The sequence below is a fragment of the Sarcophilus harrisii genome, chromosome 3 (assembly GCF_902635505.1).
Source record: "Sarcophilus harrisii chromosome 3, mSarHar1.11, whole genome shotgun sequence".
Classification (NCBI taxonomy): domain Eukaryota; kingdom Metazoa; phylum Chordata; class Mammalia; order Dasyuromorphia; family Dasyuridae; genus Sarcophilus; species Sarcophilus harrisii.
The window spans coordinates 495114809-495139150 of record NC_045428.1 but is presented as its reverse complement, the minus strand read 5'-3'; the positions used below and the strand labels follow the sequence as shown (position 1 = coordinate 495139150).

Here is a 24342-nt window from a genome sequence, read left to right as displayed (position 1 = left end):
CCTAAGAATTAACCTGGGCTGCTGACAGATGAGGTTGCTCATAGTAGGGAATAAAAGAAGAGTACATAGGAAAGCTTTTCCTGATGTGAACACAGAGCAAGTTTGGGCCTATTCCTCCTGACTTTACTCCCTCCAATCAGTTCCAGTGTGTCAGCAAGCAAAATTCTCCCCGTGTCGTATTTATGGAAAATTACAGACTCCTAACATGGGTAAATCGCTATCATGCTGGGGATTGGGGGAAGGAGATAGGCAACGCTGAGGTCTTTGTTCTCCAAGCCTTTACCAAATCAGTGGTTATCAGGGAAATTACACATTCTTGGCCCCCAGCTAATTATGTTCTACAGATGGCCATTAACTGTGAGTGCAGGACTTTGGGTTGAATTGTCCTTCAGAGAGGATAAACTTGCTGCCATTGGGCTAATTAAAACTTTCAGGATAATCTGCAGCTTTATCTGATATTTATAGTCCTAGAGTAGTTATTAGCAGCTAACGGAGCACTAATGCATGCCAGCTATTAGGAACCGGAGGCAGCAATTGGGTAAAATCACAGCTGGGCAGCAACAAGAGAGTAACCAGGCAAATTCAACCCCGCCACTGTCCCATGGACTCTTAATCTGTTTTGATTTCTTCTGAATTAATCTTTCTGAGATGGGGGCAAACATCCCTGCCCCTTCATGGTGCCCATTCTGTGAAAAGTAGAAAAATCAGAAAAGAAGGGTTCCCTCTTCTTGTCCTTTAGCTGCAGTCACCAGAGTCTAGCACCAGGAAGAGGCCATGTACGCCACTTTCTGGTGCAGAAAACTGAGATCATCAGGAGTGGATGGGAGATTGTACGGTACATCTAGAGAACACGTTAACTCTCAGATTTTGCAAGATATCAAGTAAGTGACTTAGCTTACCTGAAGCTGTGGGATGAACGCACCATTTTTAAATGGTTCCTCTTTCCCATCTCAGTCATTTAAAGTCCCAAAGTGACCCATTTGCCAGAAGAGTTCCCCCACATACGAAAAATAAACCCACCCAATTCACCTTTCCATATACCATACACACATCTATGTACTACACCAAATACTGAGAGAAACCTAGAAAAGCTTGGTTTCTCTCTCAAGGGAGATCAATTTAAAAAGCAATGTATTGCAAGGACATCTTGAAAAATGTCTGTAATATGGAGTTAAGGAATTGACATTCAATGAGGTAAGTTTGATGGGAAATGAGATAATAACTACCCATTCACAATTGTGAATCTGATGTGCCCATTCATTCCCCCAGCTGCCACATTTAATTTCCCCTTCTTAAACTCTTCCCTGCAGAGAAGCCTACCTGATTGAGAAGCTGCCTTGTCCCTGACTCTGTAGCCGGGCCTCTGCTGGAATTCAACTCAGCTTCCTCCTGCCTTTGGGGCTTGCTTGCTGGCTGCAGCAGGGCCTGCTGAGTGGCCCCAAGCCCTTCAGGGACACTGCCTATTGCCTCTGGGTCCTGAAGGAGTCCTGGTGCCCAAGCCATGGGCCCTGACTCTCCCTCAGTGGCTTTAGTTTCCTCTTGTTCAGCCTCACTGGGTGAGCCGGGGGACGTGGGAGACCCAGGAGACCTGGGGGACCAAGCCGCCATCCGGCAGACCATGCTAGCGATGTCTTTGCACGGCATCTCCTGCATGCCCTCGGCCAGCAGAGGACCTTCTAGCCGTCTAGAGATCTTGACCATCTGCAGTATGTGCTGATAGAACCTCTGGTCCTCAGAGTAGCCTTCACTTTCTGATCGCTCATCTGCTGAGCTCTGAGTATGGACCAACTGGGACTCCAGAAAAGAGTGGGCGTGTTGGGCCTGTAGGCCAGCACCTAACTGGCTCACCACCAGATCTGACTCCCGGGAGCTGTGCAAGTCCCAGGAGAAGTTGTCAACCTCCGCCAAGACCTGGGAGCCCAGGTGAGAGGCCAGACTGTCACTGGTGCTACTGCTCTCCAGGTCAGGTTCGGAAACACTGAGCTGCTTGTCTTCCTCCAGGAGACCCAGAGGCTGGGAGAGCTCCCTGACCTCACTGCTAAGAGGCAAACTTTCGTGGATATTCTCTGACAGGCCACCCGGAGCTGCCTTCTGTGCGAGGGGTAATGCTATGTCTGCACTCAGTGGTGGAGCAAGAAGGGGCTCTTGCAGTCTATCCTGAGCCGACACTGCCTGTTCCTCAGAGTCACTAAGCTCAGACTCCTTGCCACTCTCCTGGCCGCTCTTGCTGAGGAGCCCAGAGGCCTGTCCCATCCACAGTTTAGGGGGTTCTCTTTTCCTCCTGCCTTTACCTAAGAGTCCATCTTCCTCAAGGTCCTCCTGCTGGTTTAGCTCTTCAGCTGGATTATTATCTATCAAAAGCAACTTGCCCTTCCTGCTTGACAGCAGGTGCTCAGAGGTGTAGGCAGACAGGGAGGCTGCATCTCCTGGGCCTGCTGCGGGAGCCAGGTTCCTGCTTTTATCCCCACTAGGGCCTGTTAGGCTCAGTTTGGACAGGTTATAGCAGATCTGCTCCCCTTTTGCCTGGGAGTTCTTGATGGCTTCAGAGAGCTTTGAGTTGGTGGAGGATTGACTCCTGTCTAATACCTCTGGGCCATCTGGGAAAGGTCTGATGCTTTCAGGGCCTTGAGGACCAGATTTCAGCTGCTTGGCCATCATTTCTAGCTCTTCTACTTCAGGGTCAGAAAAGCCCAGGTAAAACTTCTTTGTCAGCTTCTGGGGCTTCTCAGGACCTGACTGGTCACCTAGTTCTGCCTTGCCTGGGGCTGGGGTTCTGCCTAAGATTTTCTCCACATCACCAAAGATCTGATGGGTTCGGGGAACTTGACCTTTAGACAGTGGCTGCAGCTTGCATGGCAAAGCACCCACAAGAGGCCAGGGGTTGTCACCCAGCATGCACATGCCCTTCCCTTTCCTAAAGGAGCCCTCACTTTTCATTTGCATCTCCTGTTCTAGGTCCAAGGCAGTGAGCCCAGATGCTGGGAGAGGGGATGGGCCACAGTAGAAGGAGGAAGAAGGTAGGATCCCCTGCTCTGGCTGTATTTCCTAAACAGGCAATATAAACATGTAGAAAAAAGTAAGATATGACACTTTAAACTTACATATGTTATTTTATTTCTAAGCAAGACAGTCTATGTACCCTGCAAATCTATGGAAGAGTTATTAGCCAACCTGAGAAATTAATTATCATCCTGGAAAAGCCTATCCCTGAAAAAAAATGGCACCAGATTTATTAGGGCCCAGGTTCAAGATGAAGTTATATCTGAAGGAAATCAGGCATCTCTCAAAAGGCTGAGGAAAAGGCAGAAAATAACTATGGCCCAACATCCTAGAAACTATCTGATGTTTTGGTACCACAGAAATAAGTCCACCCTACTTAAGAAAGATTGTCCCACTGCAGTTAGACATTCCTTCTCTAAAAACCCAATGAGGTTCAAAAGTGCTGAGTTGGGCTCTTAACAACCCAATAACAGTAAACTGGCAGAATTAGGATAGTCAAATATTCCTCGCCTTCCTAAAATACATGTAAGACTGTTTAGAGAAGAAAAAATGACCTGAACTAGAATTGTACATCCAAGTTTAAATCCACTAGCCCCCAGCCACCTCCATTCTGATACACTAAGACTGTCCCAACTGTTAAATTAATTATCTTACAGTTAATTATTTTACACTTTATTGTGAACTTTTGAATACTTTATGAAAGTGAACAATTAATTAAATATTTCAAATTATGTTTTCTCTTCTTCTTAAAAAATGGTACCATGCCCAGTAGATTTAAAAAAGGGGGGGGTGGGGGGGGGCTGCAACTAGATGCTGAAGTGGCTATAGCACCAGCCCTGAAGTCAGGAGGACCTGAGTTCAAATCTAGCCTCACATACTTAATACTTCCTAGCTGTGTGACCATAGGCAAGTCACTTAACCCCAATTGCCTCAGCAAAAAAAAAAAAAAAAAAAAAAAGTGAGGGAGGAATATACAAAACTTAAAAAGAGTTTGGGGGGGGTGAGGGAAATGGGGAGGAGAGAATGACCTGACAGGTAACTATCTCAAAGTAACTACTATAATATATGCCCTAGAATGGATAACCTTGGGGAGGAAGGGAAGACAAGAGGGAAAAATCACTTCACTGAGAAGTCAACATTAGACTAGAAAATAAAAAAAGCTACAGACCCCAAAACAAGGTAATCAGGCAGGCATAAGGGATGACTGAAGTTCTACATCTATAACTGTCTGAATTAAGTAAACATATAGATTTTAGTACCACTCTTCTTTCTCACTGCAAAGGTGATTTAACTATTCCATTTTCTGGTTATATGTTTGTCTATATCTGTATTCCTTGGGGAGCTTATGGAAAGACCATTGGCTTGGGGTGTAAAAAAAGGAGTAGGTTCTAGTCCCTAAGACATCAGTGATTTTTCAGGATAACCATAGTCCTTAAGTCCTCTATTGACAAAACAAGAAAAATGATTCCTGTTTACTCCTGTATTAAGACATGTTGTCAGGAAAAAATGAAATCATAGATAAGCTTGTCAAATTAAAAAGCAAAATGCCATGGTAGTCCAAGGAATTATAGTTACTATCAAATCTTTTTTTTTTTTTTTCTGTAAAAACTAGATCTCAAGGATTACTCATGGGCCATGGGCCACTCCTGATCACATGAGAACTTAGACCTCTTCCACTTCTGATCCTGGCCTCTCCTTCAGAAATATAGACCCCTGCTTTTCAGATTCACTATAATAATGCTAAATTCAGTATGGATACCTGATTGGCATAGCTCACTTTAGCTCAAAACTCTTGAGGTCAAGAGATCTGCCAGCATTAGCCTCCCTGGCAGCTGGGATTACAAGTGTATGTCCCCCTACCTGATTAGTTCCCCTAAATCTTAGTCTTTCTTGCTAAAGCTTTCAACAGTAACAAAGATTCAAAATAGTGAATGACACCAAAAGCATTCCTTTGATCCTAGAAGGTACTTTTGTACTTACATCTAAATACAGCTATACTGAGGTCTGGGAATTCACATATTAAAATGAATTATCAAAGTTGAGAAGACACAACTTAAAAGAGTGGGAATACCATTCAATTTAGTCATCTTGCCCGCTTACCAACCTTTCCCGGAAGCCCATTCCATGACAGGAATAGAAAGCATCACTTTATAGACCAACATAAAATTTCAACTTAAGGAATGCTTCTCTATGTCTAAGCTTATCTGAGATCCATTTTCTAGAGGCAAGTTGTTTAGATAAAATAGGACTTCTTTCCAGTTTCTTTTGGGCTTCCAATTGGCATGGAGGAAGATCTAGCAAGAAAGACTGACACCATTAATTTGTTGTTGTTGCTACTAACACTGTCTTTGATTTCACAGTCCCAGAAGAAACAAACAAAAATATACTTTGGCCTTCAGCTTTGGCCTTAGCCCCGTAAGAAACCAGGAAACTGCGACTCACCGTGGGAGTTTTGGGAAGCTCCTTTTCCTTCTTGTCTTTCTTGTCCTTCTTCTTTTTCTTATCTTTCTTTTTGATGGCGCCAGGAGTTGACAGCTTTCCCCGTTCCTGGATCACCAGGTTCCGATAATGCTCGTCACATGGGTGATCCCACATGGACTGTCCATTGGCGAAATTGAAATAGTAAATATCGCCTGTAATGTCCTGGCTGGGGAGAAACAGAAATTGAAGACCAATGTTTTCCTATATATGAAAACTACTTTTTAAAAAAAAAAGTGAGAGAAGTTTCAGCATGTGAAAACCCAAAAAAGAAAAAAAAACATAAATATCTTATAATACAAATTTTAAAATTTTGGAATCTAAGCTATCAGTTACTACATATAAAAGGGCCCCAGGAGTCACTACAAACTTATTCTCTATAGACAATAGTTCAATATGTTAGTATGGGCAAAAAGACCAAAACAACCACTGGAATTCATCAGGAAGATTGTTGGAATTGAAACTTTATCTTACTTTTATGTAAATCCATAATGCATTTACATCTACCATGCCATATACAATTCTAATTTATTCAACTTTATAAAAGATTTAACAGAATTAGAGAAAATCTAGAGAATACCTAAAACAATCAAAGTAATTTAGGATGACCATGAGATTGTAATAATAATAATATAGTACTGTAAGGTTTGCAAAGTGTATCATGAATATTATCTCATTTTGTTCTCTCAACAATACTGAAGTTTGGTGCTATTGTTGCCCATTTTACAGCTAGATGGCACTAGCTAAAAAGTAGAGTAGTGGCTCAGTAGAATAGGTTAGGTTCACAAAACACAATAGTTAATGACTATAATAATCTAGTATTTGATAAACCCAAAGACTCCAGCTTCTGGAATAAGAACTCACTATTTGACAAAAATTGCTGAGAAAACTGAAAAATAGTAAAACTAGGCACTGACCAACACCTAACCCCAAAATACCAAGATAAGGTTGAAATGGATTTATGAATTAGACATACAGGGTGTAATATTCTCTCTAATATATAATCTTCTCTTTTTGGGGTTTCCTTGGGGTCTCTGGAGGCAGCCTTCATTTCAGTTCAGTAATTACCCCAAATGCGACCAGGTGTTAAAGTCCAAATCCTTTACTGTCTCCTTCACTTGGGGCTCGGGCTAGTTTTTCTGGAGGCCTTCCAGATCTTGGTTTCAGTGGAGAAGCAAAGGAAGACAGCCTGCCACCACTTCTCTGGTCTTCTCTAGTTCTCTTTCTGGCTGAGTTTGTCCGAACTTATATGGTCTCTTATCATAGGTGTGAATCTTGTGGAACTATAGTAAGTACTAAGTACATGTACTGGACTAGAGGACTGCTAAGCACCATGCTAAATTAGATAACTATTGTCTCTATCAATTCCACTGACTTAGCACCTTGTTTCAAGTTCTGGCCCATAACAACAGGGTGATACTATAGGCAAATTAGGACAATAAGGGATATTCTACCTCTCAGATCTGTGGAGAAGGAAGGAATTTATGATCAAAAAAGAACTTTCATAAGAACATTATGAAATGCAAAGTGGATAATTTTGATCACATTAATTTAAAAAGTTTTTGTACTAAAAAAACCCAGTGCAGTCAAGATAAGAATGGAAGCAGAAAACTGGGAAAAAATCCACATCCAAGGGTTCTGATAAAGGTCTCATTTCTAAAATATAGTGAGAATTGACTCAAATTTATTAGAATATAAGCCATTCCCCAAAAGATAAAGATTTAAAGGATAATAACAATTTTCAGATGAAGAATTGAAACCATTTCTAGTCATATGAAAAGGTGCTCTAAATCACTATTGATCAGAGAAATGCAAATTAAGACAACTGTGAAATGCCACTACCCATGTCTCAGATTGGCTAAGATGACAGGAAAAGATAATGACGAATGTTGGAGGGGATGCAGGAAAACTGGGACACTAATATATTGTGGGTAAAGTTGTGAACTGATCCAACCATTCTGGAGAGCAATTTGGAACTATGCCCAAAGGGCAGCAACTGTTCATATCATTTCATCTAGCAGTGGGCCTGTATCTCAAAGAGATCATAAAAAAGGGAAAAGGACCCACATGTGCAAAAATGTTTGTGGTGGCCCTTTTTGTAGTGGCAAGGCACTGGAAACTGAGTGGATGCCCATCAGTTGGGGATTATCTGAAAAAGTTATGGTACATGAATGCTATGGAATATTATTGTGAAAATGATCAGCAGGATGATTTCCGAAAAGCCTGGAAAGATGTACATGAACTGATGCTAAGTGAAGTGAGTAAAACCAAGAGAACATGATACAAAGCGACAAAAAGATTATGTAATGATTAACTGTGATGGACATAGCTCTTTTCAACAGTGAGGTGATCCAAGACAATTCTAGTAAACTTGCAATAGAATCATCCACATCCAAAGAGAGGACAATGTGGACTGAATATGGATCACAGCATGGTGTTTTCACCTTTCTTGTTTTTGTTGTTATTGTTTGTTTGCTTGTTTTTTCTTTCTTATTTTTTCCCTTTTGATCTAATTTTTCTTGTGCAGGATGATAATATGTAGAAATATGTATAGAAGAATTGCACATATTTGGATTACTTGCTGTCTAGGAGAGGAAGGAAGAGAGGGAGGAAGAAAAATTTGGAGGACAATGCTTTGCAAGGATGAATGTTGAAAACTATCTTTGCATGTGTTTTGAAAAATAAAAAGCTATTATTATTTTTTTTAAAATCTATAGAAGGCAATAGACAACAGTCACATGGCATGAGTAAAAGTGGGTGAGTGGAATGACTGCCTTCTGAAAGAGTTAAAGTTCTGCATCAATGAGACTGGAGACCCAAAAAAACATACATAGTAACTACTAAGTATACAAACAGTATAATGAATATATTACATATACTTTGTATAAATTATACTCTACTATGTATTTGAATATACTCACTACATTACTCTACCAAAGCATAGTATTGACAGGAAATATAAATATTTTTAATTTTAAATTTATAAAGCACTTTGCAAATCTTAAGTGTTATATAATTATTAGTACTACTACCACTACTACTATGGAAAAGAATTGGATACTTGGAATGATACGCCTAATCTCTGAGATTCACATCAAAGATGGCATCTATATCCTTCCTTCCATAATATGCTTATTGGTGTTTAGCCAGAAACACAATCATGGACTAGTTAGACCACAAATCTGATCTAGAATGGTCACAATTCATATAGGGTCTGCAAGGCAGCATTCCAGGGACACATTATATCAACCCTGAGGTTAAGACAGGCACATGCCCAAAACCAGTAATAATGTCTAGTAGGCCCATTTATAATGTTACCTTTATAATTTTCCCTGCTCACTAACTGCTCAAGAGAAGACAGCCATTTAACACAGGAGTAGGGTCTCCAAGTGCTCCTAAGTCCTGTTTATGGACTTAGCATTCCTACTTACCAGGGTTTCCACTCCATGGGGAGCGGAGCTACAATGCCTTCTCGGGCCAGCCACATTAATTCTGGTTCACTGTTAGGATCGATTCCAATTTCCCTGGCAAATTCAAAAATTTCTGCAGGAAAAGAACAGTGGAAAAAAAGTGGAAAAAGCAATAAATATCATTACAAGGCATGCTATTCAAGGACATAGGTTTCTCAACAAGACAGGCAAGAGCCTGTGTCTCTCTCCTTCTAGAGGGTCCATCTTATATACTTCAAAGGTGCTCAACAGACCACAGATCATCTATTTACAGCAAGAAAGAATTTTGAGGACATTTATTCTAACCCTCTTATTTTACAGATGAGGAACCTCAGGCCGAGAGGAGGTAACTAGCTTGTCTGGAGTCACAGGGACATATTCAATAACCAAATCTTGAAGGAAGAAGAAACATATCCCATATGTAGGCTCTAGATGAAGGATTATTTTGCTGGGAAGTAGAGGGAGGGATGAGATAAATATAGTCATAAAGGACCAATATAGGGATGGTGAAATTTTGCCTGAGGGCAAAAAATTGGGTGAAGAAATGATAAAGGTGGCAGGACTACAGGGAAACTGGAACACTGTTGGAAGGATGTTCAGAGATAAAGAGTTGGACTTGGAATCTAAAGACCTGGATTACCAATCTCCATAGATTATGAAGAAGTCACTCTGAATCTCTGAGTAAAGAATTATATAAGTGATATAAGTTTATAATAAAAGTTGTCCAGCTATTTACAGAAATTCTTGGGTGATTTTAGATCAAAAAAGCCTCACCAATTTTAATGGCCTTCGGGCAATATTTTGGTGAGAGAACACCTAAAACTCTGCTGGCCAGGGATGTTTGAACTTAAGCTGAAAAATACAATGGAATGAATGGCTTTGTGGGAAATGTCCTCAAACAAAGCATGAATAAAATATTTGGATATTTTTTAAAACAGTAGCCAGTATTGTTAGGGAAAGTAGTGAGTGAGGTAGCATGGTAAGAAAAAAAAAAAATGGATGTAGAGCAAGAATTTCTGGGTTCGATGTCACACTTATGTTCTATGTGATTGTGGACAAACTTTCTTAATTTAAAAATAGAAAAAATAATTTTTATACTATCTACCACACAGGGGAACTGTAGAGAAAGATTCTGACTTGTAGTCAGGAAGAACTGAGTTCAAATTCTACCTCATATATTTACTAACCCCCTAAGCAACTCAATTAACTTCTCTCAGCTTCAGATTTCTTACCTACTTCACAGGGTTGTTGTCAGGATCAAATGAGATAACATGCAAAATATCTTATAAACCTTAAAGTTCAATTATGACTTCAACAACAATACTATATGATGACCAGTTCTGATGGACCAGGCCATCCTCAGCAACGAGATCAACTAAATCATTTCTAATGGAGCAGTAATGAACTGAACCAGCTATGCTCAGAAAAAGAACTCTGGGAGATGACTAAAAACCATTACATTGAATTCCCAATCCCTATATTTATGCACACATGCATTTTTTATTTCCTTCACAAGCTAATTGTACAATATTTCAGAGTCTGATTCTTTTTGTACAGCAAAATAACGTTTTGGTCATATATATTTATTGTGTATCTAATTTATATTTTAATATATTTAACATCTACTGGTCATCCTGCCATCTAGGGGAGGGGGTGGAGGGGTAAGAGGTGAAAAATTGGAACAAGAGGTTTGGCAATTGTTAATGCTGTAAAGCTACCCATGCATATATCCTGTAAATAAAAGGCTATTAAATAAAAAAAATAAATAAATAAAGTTCAATTATGTACAGATATACATATATATATATATATATTTATGTACATATTGAACATTTATGAACAAATTGAACATGTTAGCTATTTGTTTTTATTATATGCATTATTATTATTATTATTATTATTATTTGCACCGTAAGGAAGAAACTTTCACTTTTTCCCTCTATATTTGGGATTTCTTGCTTTCTTCTTTTGTAAATGGTCCATCCCATCCCACAATTGCTTCCCCTTTCTCTTGACATAATACCTTGTTCACTGGGGATGTAGGTTTCATCATAGTCTTCCTCCAGTACCAGCTGGTCCCCTATGCGGATAGGTCGCCCCGCCATGTTTTATCTGGGCCCCCAGACCTAGATCCAAGAGATAAATGCCATGGAAATGATCAGTGGCCAAGAAACAAAGGTCATGTTTGGGTTAGGTTTATACAGTACAAAGAGAAAATCAAGCAGCCCTCAATCCAGGTTTCCCCAAAAACTGAAGATCCTCAAGAAGGGAATAAACAATTCAAATCCTAGGCTCACCTAGCACTCTTGAGGGCATACTGAGGTAGACCTGAATTACTTTTTGTTTATGAAGGAAACCAGGTGATCAGGCAGTCAATAAGCATTAATTAAGCACCAACCATCTACCAGCCCCTGAGCTAAGGACTGAGAACACAAAAAAAGAAGTAAAAGACAGTCCCTGCCCTCAAAGAGTTCACAACCTAACAGGGGAGACAGCAAGGAAATATGTAAAAAGAAGCTATATGAAGGAAAAACAGAAAATAATTAAGAGAAGAAAGGCTTTAGATTTGAGAGGAGTTGGGGAATGCTTTCTACAGAAGATGGGATTGCAGTTGGAACTTGAAGGATATCTGGGAAGCCAGGAGGTGGAAAGGAAGAGACATAGCATTCCAGGCATGGAGGACAAACAGCCAAAGCCAGAAGAAAGAGGGTCTTGCTCATGGAACAGCCAGGAGGCCAGTATCACGGGACTGAAGAGCACACATTGGGCAGAAGGTATAAAAATTCTGGAGAGGTGAGAAGGAGCTAGGTTATAAGGGCTTTGAATGTCAAACAGCATTTTGTAGTTGCTCCTGGTCACAACGGGAAGCAACTGAAGTTTACTTAGTAGAGGCGTAACATGATCAGCCTTGCACTTTAGGAGAGCCACTTTATGGCCTGAATGGAGAACAGATTGGAGAGGGGAGACAGTTAAGGCAGACAGATCCACCAGCAGCCTATGCAGTAATCAAGACCTGAGGAGAGGAGAGAATACACTTGAGAGATGATGCAAAGGTGAAATCGACAGGCCTTGGCAACAACCTGGATATGAGGATGAGGAGGAGAGAGAGGCAGTAAGAGGCTGAGGAAGACCCTAGATTTGGACCCTGAGGGACAGGCTGGATCCTTCTCTCAGAAGTCTTGCTAATGAGATGAACCAAATCAGTTCCAATAGAGCAGTAATGAACTGAACTAGCTATACCCAACAAAAGAACTCTGGGAGATGACTATGAACCATTACATAGAATTCCTAATCCCTCTATTTTTGTCCACCTGCATTTTTTATTTCCTTCACAGGCTAATTGTACAAAATCCGATTCTTTTTGTACAGAAAAATAACTGTTTGGGCATGTATACATATATTGTATTTAATTTATACTTTAACATATTTAACATGTATTGGTCAACCTGCCATCTGGGGGAGGGGGTTGGGGGAAGGAAGGGAAAAAATTGGAACAAAAGGTTTGGCAATTGTCAATGCTGTAAAATTACCCATGCATATATTTCATAAACAAAAAGCTATTTAAAATAAAATAAAAAAAAAGAAGTCTTGCTAAACAAGTCTGAGTACCAAAAAAAAAAGGGCTAGAGCCTGGCCTTTGTGATGCCCAGTCTATAACACTTCAACAACAACATTGCTCTCCTTTTCCCCTCACATAATGCTGAACTTATTCATGCAATCATTTACACACACAGTCCACTCTTTATATATAGATTTAAAACTCAAATATTCTTAAATAAGAGTGAGAGATGTGGCCCAGGAAAAGCCCTACTTTTCTTTCAAAAACTATAGATAGTTCATATCTTATACTAGGGGTTAACTAAAGCAGAGCAAACCCAAGACTGCAGCTGTATGGATCCAGAGCTTTTTAGGATGACAACTCATACACACTATGCTGAGGGGACAGGCCAGAAATGTTAGAAATGACTATCACCTAATGAATGTTGGAGGGGATGTGGGAAAACTGGGACACTGATGCATTGTTGGTGGAGTTGTGAATGAATCCAACCATTCTGGAGAGCAATCTGGAACTTGCTCAAAAAGTTATCAAACTGCATACCCTTTGATCCAGCAGTGTTACTACTGGGCTTATATCCCAGAGATACTAAAGAAGTGCAAAAAATGTTTGTGGCAGCCCTATTTGTAGTGGCTAGAAACTGGAAAATGAATGGATGCCCATCAATTGGAGAATGGTTGGGTAAATTGTGGTATATGAATGTTATGGAATATTATTATTCTGTAAGAAATGACCAACAGGATGAATACAGAGAGGCTTGGAGAGACTTACATGAACTGATGCTAAGTGAAATGAACACAACCAGGAGATTATACACTTCAACAACAATACTGTATGAGGATGTATTCTGATGGAAGTGGCTTTCTTCAACAAAGATATCTAATTCAGTTCCAACTGATCAATGATGGACAGAATCAGCTACAACCAGAGAAGGAACACTGGGAAATGAATGTGGACTGCTTGCATTTTTGTTTTTCTTCCCAGGTTATTTTTACCTTCTGAATCCAATTCTTCTTGTGCAACAAGACAACTGTTCAGTTCTGCACACATATATTGTATCTAGGATATACTGCAACATATTTAACATATAAAGGACTGCTTGCCATCTAGGGGAGGGGGTGGAGGGAGAGAGGGGAAAAAAATCAGAGCAGAAGTGAGTGCAAGGGATAATGTAAAAAATTACCTAGGTATATGTTCTGTCAATAAAGTTATAATTTTAAAAATTTTAAAAAAAGAAAAAAAAGAAATGACTGTCACTTGGATCTCAATGCTAATGAATGGTCCAGACAGCAAGACCTAATTAATTGCCCTGAAATCCCAGAACCTGGCCTCTTCCATCTTCCAGTTTTCTCAGAAGCTAACAGGTGACAGAATGGAAAACAGTACACAGAACTGCTTATTCCCAAGGGCAATAAATGGAAAGTTCTCTGTTTCTAAAGAAGCCAGAGGTATCAAGGATTATTCTCTCTATTACACAGGTGGCTAAGATGAGATAGGGATTTATTCCAGAGAGAAAGGAAGTACTAGTATTTTGAAATTGAGTAACATGAAAATATAATGTCCAGGCTTTCATAACCAAAAAGAAATCTAAGGAAGGGCCAGGAAACATCCAAAGAAAGTGGATACTTAGACCACCAATACTCATCAGTGCTCCTGCTTTCCTGTGTGTTGGCCTATGAAGCCACCTGAACATTTAGCATTTGTAATTGAGGAGAAGAGTAAGAAAAGAAGGCACAAGAAGTGGGGAGGGGAAGGAAGGGGAAAAGAAGACACAGCAGTGGCCAGATACTCTGTGTATTGAGCAGCACAAGAATTTTTGTATAGCAGTAAGTGTAAGAAAATCATGTCTCCACCCTACATCTCTTATCCTTGCCTACTTTTTAAGCTTAAGTCTAGTTATATTCAACTTATTTAAGAAATCAGGTAATTAAAATCCCTATATAATTTTAAAAAAAACCCTTTATTCTAACAAATAAATAAATCTTTTGCCAAAACTACTGTCAAAGAATAGCATGAGTGACTTCATTTTTCCCTTTCCTTCCTTACTTTATCAAACAATCAGGAAAGGTATAATAAAAGTCAAAATGCAGTAGGATAAGTGAGAACCACAGATTCTGAAAATCAATCCCAAAATCAAGAGTGGATTTTAATAAGGGAGAGAGGTGATGGAAGAAGTCAGATTACCAATAGGTGCTTCATCCTAACTTCAACCAGCTACTAAACTGAAAATTTAAGGAACTAGTACAACTTAGCCCCTCTGATTATATAAAATTTAAAAGATTTTATAGAAACAAGAACTATGCAACCAAAATTAAAAGAAAAGCAGAAAACTGGAGGGGGAAAATTTGTAATAAACATCTTTGATAAAGGCTTCATTTCTCAAATATAGAAAACTGAGTCATATTTATAAAAATAAAAATAATTCTCCAAGTGATAGCCAAAGGATTTTAACAATTTTCAGACAAAAAAACACAAGCTATCTTTAATCATATGAAAAAAAATATTATAAGGCATTATTGACCAGAGAAATACAAATGAAAAGTTCTGAGGTACCACCATACACCAGAGTTGGTAACATGACAAAAAAAGAAAATGCTGGATGTTGGAGGGGATGTGGGAAACCTGGGACAAAAATGTACTGTTGGTGGAGTTGTGAACAGATCTAAACATTCTGGAAAGCAATTTGGAACTATGTCCAAAGGGCTATAAAACTCCATTCCCTTGATCCAGAAATACCACTGCAAAGTCTACATTCCCTTCAAAAAGGGGGAAGGATCTAATTGTACAAAAATATTTACAGCAGCTATTTTTGTGCTGTTAAGAATTGGAAATCAAAGGGATGCCCATCAATTGGGGAATGGCTAAATAAGCTGTGTTATATGATTGTAATGGAATATTATTGTGCTGCAAGAAATGACAAGTGGGATAATTTCAGAAACACTTGGGAAGACTTGCATGAACTAGTGCATAGTAAAGTAAACAGAAGCAAAAGAACATTGTAAATATTAAGTGCAATATGTGATGAAGAACTGTGAATGACTCAGCAATACAATGGTACAAAAAACTAATGATGAAGCACACTATCTATCTCCAGAAAAAGAACTGATATTGACTAAATACAGACTGAACATGCTTGACTAAATACTGATTGAAGAATGCGATTTTTCACTTTCTTTCATTTTTTTCTTTTATTCAAGTCTTCTTGTACAAAATGACTAATCTGGAAATGTTTTATATAATTGCATATGTATGACCTATATCTGTTTGCTTACTATTTCAAGGAGGGGAGAAGGGAAGACGGGAATAGAATTTAGAAGTCAAAACTTGAAGTAAAAATGTTTTCAAAATTGGAAGAAAAAGAAATAGCCCCTCTATTGAACTTCCCTAATTAAAACATTCTGGTTCTATTTATCTATCATGCCCTCAGTCTTTGAACCTTATTTACTTATATTCACGCATGTCATATATATGCATATATATTCTCTTCTGAAGGTCATGTACTGCATCCAATGCAGAATTCTATAAACAGTGGGCACTGAATTAAGGTTCCTGACCCCCCACACAGAACCTTACACTCTTTTATTCAAAGTCATCTAGGATCATGTTAAGAACGTTTCCAGTGAAGAGCCTTCAAAAGCGATCTCAGTGCAACATTCTCTTGTCATACATGAATCAGCTGAGATGCCCAAGATCACACAGACAGTGCGAGAGGTCAGGTCTGCGCCGGGCTCCTCACTCCAGAGGGAGTATTCGGGCTCCTGACACTGTTGCACCAGTCACGGCAAGCCTGAGAGGTGGGCTTTTAACGCAGTGATTCATCTTATTGTTAGACTACTTTCATTTTTAAGAAGATCTCCCTTGTACTAAATCAAAATCTGTCTCCTCCGGAAGCCCACCCGTGGATCCTAGCTTTGATCCGAGCTTCCCGAGCTGCTCCCACTCACGCCTCCTTTCCGCCGGAGAACCCGAGGGTACACGTGTGCATAAGAGAGGTGCCCAAATCAAACGGTCACTGGCAGCGAGCCGTGGCTGCAGCCCCGCATTCAGCAACACTCATTGTTGTCTACCTGGAGAAACCCTGCAAAAGCCGCGCCAGGCGGTCACTAAACAGCTACGAAGCTCCGGCCGGGGGCGACCATGCGCCGAGGGCTGGGGAGGATGAGGCACGGAGAACGCCCCGGAGCGGCGAGCTAACAACGGGCACACGGAGCCCAAAGGGCCCCTCCCTGCAGCACAAGGGCGCATCCCGCGTTGCCTACGGCTGCGGAGCCGCAGACGCGGCTGCGGGCGGGACTTGACTTTCGCAACCTCCCTTCGGACGCGGGCGCTGTCCGCGGCTGAAGGGCGTCGGCCCGGACGCCGACCGCGGGCGCGCAGCCACGCTCGGGCCGCCGCAGCCACGCTCGGGCTGCCCAGGGCCTCGCACGCGTGTGCCGGCTGACTTCCGCGGGGCCCGCTCGGAGCGCAGGTTCCCCGCACCCCGGCGCCGCCCCTCTCCCCTTCCGCGCCGAGGCCGCTCTGCGCTTCGCCCACAGACCCCCCGCCCCAGCGCGGCGAGGAGCCCCGGACCCGCCCGCCCCGCCCCGCGGCGACCCCCGCCCCGAACACACTCCCTCTCGCACAGACGCTCGGGCAGAGCTCCCGCGCTGCCCCTCGCGCGCGCACAACCGGCTCCCAGGCACACACACGTCCGGACAACCAACATCCTCCCCTCAAGGCCGGCAAATCTCGCCCTCGAAAACGCCCTCACCTGGCCCCGGGCGCTCCCCCTGCCCTGGGAGGCTCCGGCCTCTGGCCTCCGGTTCCGCGCAGCTTCCCCTGCACCACCCCGGGTCCCCGCTTCCAGGGACGCCGGGGTGTTGCCCTGCAGCGGCCAACAACTACTTCCGGGATGAGGACGAGCCTAGCAACGGAAAATCCCGCCCCTAATCCCAGCCGATAGGTCTGCCGACGCATCCGGTAGCGCTGGATTGGATGAGAATCCTTTCAGATTATGGGTGGACCTTTGCGCTTCCCCCGTGGCATGACGGACATTGTAGTTCAGGGTGATCGATGGGCGTTAGTTTGGAGTTGGTAGTGGAAAGTTTGAGCATCCGAACATAAACCCAGGATGAGAAGAGACATCCTACCGTTTTTGTACTATCATTAACTACTCAGTAGCTTGATTAACTAACATATTAACTTCTGCATCTCCAATATTTATAAAACTTTTAATATTCATAGGATGACAGCGTTAGGACCAGGGACTTGAGAGACCCAGTCCAACTCCCCCATTTTACAGAAGAGAAAATTAAGATCGAAGCGTTAGAAAAGGGGCGGAAGCCCGTCAACGGGAATGGCCGGACACGCTGTGGTACCGGAAGGTGATGGAATAGTATTGTTCTATAGAAAGGTCTGGAAAGATGTACACGAACGGATGCTGAGCGGAACAAGCAGGACCAGGAGGGCGCAGTATCAGCGAGAGTGTGTGATGGTCCGCGAGCAAAGACTTGGTCCTGCCTAGTCCAAAGCAATCCCAGTAGACTTGGGACAGAAATGCCATCGGCAAGCAGAGAAAGAACTAAGGAGTTCTCTTTTCTTTTTTTCCCTTCTCTTCTTCTTGTTTCTGACTTTTTTTTTCTCTTTCTCATAGTTTTTCCCTTTTGCTCTGATTTTCTCTCCCAAAATGATTCATAAAACAATGCGTATTGAAAATAAATAATCGTACTTTTATATAATAAAAATGAAAATAAATAATCTGTACTTTTATATAACAAAAATACGATTATTTATCATAAAACAATGCGTATTGAAAATAAGTAATCGGACTTTTATATAATAAAAATACAGTTATTTATCATAAAACAATGAGTATTGAAAATAATCGTATTATTATATAAAGAAAACTTTGCATCAAGATGTTTATAACAATATTCTATATAAACATAGAATGGTCCTCCTTTTCCTCCCTCTGTCACTTATAGTTCTGAAAAATAATATTTAAATTCATATTACCATTTCTAGAAAGGATCGATTGTTCTTCTGACCTTCCTAGTCATCATTTCACCATATATATTATCTTTCTCCTTGAGGGCAGACACTATATACAGACATGTTTATATACGTATATATATATATGTATATATATATATATATATATACATATATATATATTTTATATGCAACTATAAAGTTAAACCATTCAAGAGACACATAAACTGTTTCCAGTTTTTTTAATATGTATATATTTATATATAATATATAAAATTAAACCATTCCCCATGGTTCACATAAACTGTTTCCAGTTTTTCCTCATTACGCATTTCCTTATTGTACAACTATAACAATCATTTTACAAATGATCTTTAAATTTTTAATAATTAATTTTAATAAGTTACTTCCTTAATAGGTAATGCCAGTTATTTGATGAATTACTCACTCTAGGTACTGAATATCAAGAGATGAGCTCAAAATAATTGATTCGATGGATTCACTTTGTAACTTTTTCATCTATGGTGTATTTTTGTTCCATGGCACCATTGTGAAAGGGAGAAGGGCAGGGAACTTTTTCTCCATTTTGTAGAGGGAGAAGTTGATATGCTACAAAGTTAAAGGGCCTGCCCTTGATCACACAATATATCAATCTCTTCTCTCACCAAGTTTGTATCAGCCAGTTATTCCATCGATAAACATTTAATTAAGCATTTACAACACATTCTAGGCTCTGGGAATACCAAGAAAGATAAGAGACAATCCCTGTTCCTGAGACATTCACTGACTAATGGGGGGATAACATGCAAATAACTATGTCCAAAAAAAAACTATACATAGTATCAATTAAAGATAATTTTCCTAGGGAAGACACTGGAAATAAGAGGATTAGGAAAGGTTTCTTGTCAAAAGAGGGAGAAATTCAGAGTAAATAAAAAGAAGATAGGGAAAGGAAGGTGACAGACCTAATTTTTAGGACTTTGACCTAGTTTCTTCAAATGCAGAGTGGGAATGATTACCAATTAACAAGAATTTATTAAGCACCTACTATGTAGCAGGCACTAAGCTGGTGCTGAAGATATATAGTACAAAGAATGAAAACAGTATAAACATAAAATGAATACAGATGCAGACGAGGTAATAAAATGCAAGGAAATCTGGGAGGGAGGACAATAATAGATGAGAAATTAGGCAAAGCTTTATACAGAAGATGGTGCTTAAGCTGCATCTTGAAGAGAGGGACTCTATGAGGCTTCACAAGACTGATATAAAGAAATCACTTTTAAAACTTTAACATACTATATGAATGTGGTTCATCACCATATTTTTTGAACAGGAAGAATCTTTATATATTTATAATGATAAGAAGAAAAAAGAGAATAACCTACCTAAAGAAAGGGAGAGAGACTAGATAACTTTGGGAAGATTGTCAATTTGTGATTCCCAGAATCTCAGAGTTTAAAAGACCTCAGAATACATATCGTCTAACTCAGATGCCCAAAAAGTGGTCATCTCTGCTTGAAGAACCTAAGAAGGGGTAGCTCATTATCTCATGATAACTCATTCATTATACAGAGCCAAAATCTGCTTCTCATCAATTTTTACTTGTTCTAGAATAGATCAAGAAGCACAACTCTTATCCCTGTATTGTAGCCTTTTAGATCACTGAAGATGGTCATAACACAGACCCTAGATCTCTTCCCAATTAAGCATATCCAGAAGACTAATGTGAATTCATACAAAGTGAAGTGAGCAGCTAAGTTACTATTGATTAGAGAAATGTAAATTAAGACAACTCTGAGATACCACTACACACCTGTCAGATTGGCTAAGATGACAGGAAAATATAATGATGAATGTTGGAGGGGAGGCAGGAAAACTGGGACACTGATGCATTGTTGGTGGAGTTGTGAACGGATCCAGCCATTCTGATGAGCAATTTGGAACTATGCCCAAAAAGTTATCAAACTGTGCATACCCTTTGATTCTGCAGTGTTTCTGTTGGTCTGTGTCCCCAAAGAGATGATTAAAAAAAGGGGAAAGAACCCACGTGTGCAAAAATGTTTGTAGCAGCCCTTTTTGTAGTGGCAAGAAACTAGAAACTGAGTGGATGCTCTTCAGTTGGAGAATAACTGAACAAGTTATAGTATATGAATGTTACGGAATAATGTTGTTTTATAAGAAATAATCAGCAGGGTAATTTCAGAAAGACCTGGAGAGACTTAGATGAACTGAAACTAAGTGAAGTAGAACCAAATAAATATTGTACACAATAACAACAAGATTATGTAACGATCAACTTTGATGAACTTTGCTCTTTTCAAAAATGAGGTGATCCAAGACAATTTCAGTAGACTTATTATAGAGCCATCTGCATCTAAAAATAAAACTATGAGGACTGAATGTGGATCATAACATAGTATTTTGTTGTTGTTGTTTGCTTGGTTTTTTTTTCTTTTTGATCTAATTTTTCTAATGCGGAATGATAAATGTGGAAATATGTTTAGAAGAACTGCACATGTTTAACCTATAATGGATTACTTGCTGTCTAGAGGAGAGGGGTGGGGTGAAGGAAGAGAGAAAAATTTGGAACAAGAGGTTTTGCAAGGGTGAACGTTGAAAACTTTGTATGTGTATTTTGAAAATAAAAGGCTATTTTAAAAAGTGAAGTGAACAGAACAGGAGAACATTGTAAACAGTAATGGCAACATCATGTGAAGACCAACTATGAATGAATTAGTTCTTCTCAACAGTACAAGGATACAATACAATTCCAAAGGACTCATGATGGAAAATTCTGTCCACATCCGGAGAAAGAACTGATGGAATTTGAATGGAGATCAAATCATAATATTTTCACTTTATTTGAAAATAAAGTAGTCTTTTCCTTTTGGTCTGTTTCTTCTTTCACAACATAACTAATATGGAGACATGTATGTCATGACTGAACATATATAAACTATTTTTTAATCCTATCTTTTTAGGCAAGAGGAAAAAAGGGAGAGAGGGAGAAAATTTGGAACTCAAAAAATCTTTGAAATTAATGATAAAAATTGTTTTTATATCTTATTAGAAAAAATAAAATACCTTTTAAAAAAGAAAACAACTGATTGTTGTTGTTTTTCCCACCAGTCCTCCTGAAACATAATCTCTAAGTTCTTCAACATTCCAGTCACAGAATCACTGAGTTTTAGGAGTAAAAGGGACCTCAACAGTTATCTAGTCCAATTCCTTCCCCAAAAGAGAACTGCTCCCCCACAACATGCCTGAAAAGTAGTCAGCTAGCTCAAAACTGAAGATCTCCAATCCACAAATCATCAGGCACTTAGTAAACAGTGCTGGGGAGTACAAAGAAAGGCAAAAGACTGGCTCTGTCAAGAAGCTCACAGTCTAATGGAGGAGATAATATGAAAAAACACTCCTTAGAAGCAAGATATGTTGGAGATAATCTCTAGATGGAAAGAACTGGCCATTAAGGGGGAACACCCTACATTCTGAAGCAACTCATTTCTATTTTCCTATAACTCTAATTGTTAGGAAATTTTTCCCAACACCAAACTTACCTGGTTTCGCCCTCTAGGGCCAAACTGAACAAGTCAACCCTCTTCCTTGGCCTTTGAAATACTTGAACACAATTGCCATGGCTCCCCTTCCCTATGGATGCAGAGTAGTAACTTTATCAAAATTTACCTATATTATTATAGTCTTAGCAAGTTATCTAACTGATGAGGAAATATGTCTAAAATGATTGTATATGTATAACCTATATCGGATTGCTTAGTGGGGAAGGGGAGGAGAAGGTAAGGGAGAGAAGGAGAAAAAAAAATGGAACTCAAAATGTTATAAAAATAATTATTGAAAACTATTTTACATATAATTAGAAAAAATAAAATATTATTATTAAGTGGGGGAAAAAAGAAAACCACCTGAACTACTGAGATTAAGTGATTTATCCATATTTACACAAGTGGTATGTATTATAGACAGGACTCCATAGCCCACCTACACGCTATCCCATGCTGCCTCTCAAAAGTATCATGAACCAATTAAATGTCCTTACTGAAGTATATTATTACTATGACTACTCATATGTCCTCATATATTCCTTTTAACCATTTTTGGGCCTTTCCAGTTCAGAGATTATTTTCATTGGTAGGGAAAACAGGTAATATATCAAAATCCTTCTTCTTTTTCTATATATAATCCATTTGCTCAGTGATCCCATCCCTTCTTTGACCTTCTTTTTGCTTCCAATCAAACTTTAAAAAAAAAATCCTTGTCCATTGTTCTTTTAATAGCCTCAACTTACAGTGAGCTTTAGTATTCCTGACATTATTCTTACAAGGCTCCCACCACATTATTTCATTCATGTTCTGTAACCTACCCTTGCTTCCATCTTTTGTTCTTTAAAAATGTAAACTGGTGGTTATTTTATAATAATTATGTTATTTTTATAATTCCCTGAACATCCAGTATCGGTCTTTTTCTTTTGATTTAGATAACAATGTTTTTCTTTATATACTTAAGAGTTTCATTCTTGAGAACTTTAAACCTTTCCTGGGATGATTTCTTGAACTTCCCCTTAATTCTGTGAAACATGGTCTCCCAAAATCTAGGATGCAAATCAGATTGTGCCTGGCTTCTTCCTTCTCTTGCACAAACTCTAAGATATAATAGAGTAAGTGGTTACTTCCCCCCTGAAGTTTCTTCTATTCTACTTTAGCAACCACTACCTTGGAGTAGAGCAGTAGACAGAGAACTAGGAGTGGATCCAGGAAGACCTGAGTTCAAATTTTTACTTCCAGCACACCCTGATTCTGTGACTCTGAACAGGTTCCTTAACTTCTCTGTTTGGGCTGATCTTTAAGATCCAAAAAGTGCAGAAAAGGTGCCAACCTGCATGGGTAAGAATTTTCTCACTTAAGAGTTGACCAGATCAGTGAAATCACATATGCTTACTATCCCTAACTTCCATCTTACAGTGGTAAAAATATTAGATTTGATATCAAGATTCAGCTTCAGATCTTACCTCTACCACTTTTTGCCTCTGTGATTTTGAGCAAATTGCTTAATCTCACTGAACCTCAGATGAATCCTTTGTAAAATAAGATGAATGAATGAAATTACTTCTGTGATTCATGCCCTGAGAAAGCTAGGTGGCAAGTGGGACCCTAACTTCAATCTGCCTCGATTTCCTAAACTCACAGGATTATTGTGAGGATGAAATGAGATATTTGAAAAGCACTTAGAACTCGTAATCTTTATAAACTAGAATATTACTTCCCCTGGTTTTCCCCTCAACATTTTGAAGAAAGAAATTGCCCTCCAGGCAAGTCATAAGTTTATCAGCAGCTCTGCTTTTAGCTCAGCCAGAATTCCTGGCCCTCTCAAAGGGCTGAAATCACCATCAGTTTACTCATTTATCTTTCAAACCGTCTTAGTCAAATGCAGGGGGTTTTCTTCTACACCATGCAAAAACATATTCCAAAATTAAAAAAAAAAAAATGACTAACGAAGAACTGTGTGGTGAAATAGCTACAGTATTCCTCACCATTTCAAAGACAGCAGAAAAGCCCTGACTCTCTCCCAGCCTCTCATTTTCTAATGAATCCTCTCCCTTTTAATTTAAGGTTATTTCTTTATGAGTCTTATTATTATCGTTAACAGTGTCTTTACTGTAAATAACAATAACTCACCCACACTCTGTAAGCTGAATTATTGTTAATAAGGTAATAATAATAGTAATGATAATCCTTTTCCTTTTTGTCCCAAGCCAACTCTTTTCTCGGTTAATGGAGAGAGAGAGTTCTTTCTTGGCTCCTTCTGCTCAATCCTGACTCCTCCCTGCCTTCCAGGGTCAAAATAAACTTTTGCGGTCCAGCCTCCCAG

The 24342-nt window shown here is 39.6% G+C and overlaps 1 protein-coding gene across 7 annotated transcripts in view; it reads right to left on the bottom strand.

The window, feature by feature from the left end:
* Positions 1-17382, bottom strand: part of CEP164 (centrosomal protein 164) — an 81691-nt gene extending 64309 nt beyond the window's left edge. For 5 of the 7 annotated variants that reach the window (XM_023499425.2, XM_031961327.1, XM_031961326.1 and 2 more), the window contains exons 1-5: positions 17234-17382; positions 10951-11053; positions 8910-9021; positions 5443-5647; positions 1321-3045 (exon numbers count right to left, since the gene is read on the bottom strand). In XM_023499425.2, the coding sequence (XP_023355193.1) occupies positions 1321-3045; positions 5443-5647; positions 8910-9021; positions 10951-11032 (2124 nt within the window). In that variant the 5' untranslated portion in view covers positions 11033-11053; positions 17234-17382. The remainder of the gene's footprint in view (positions 1-1320; positions 3046-5442; positions 5648-8909; positions 9022-10950; positions 11054-17233) is intronic. The other 2 variants (XM_023499426.2, XM_031961330.1) reach the window with 2 other exon arrangements.
* Between the last annotated feature and the right edge of the window lie 6960 nt (positions 17383-24342).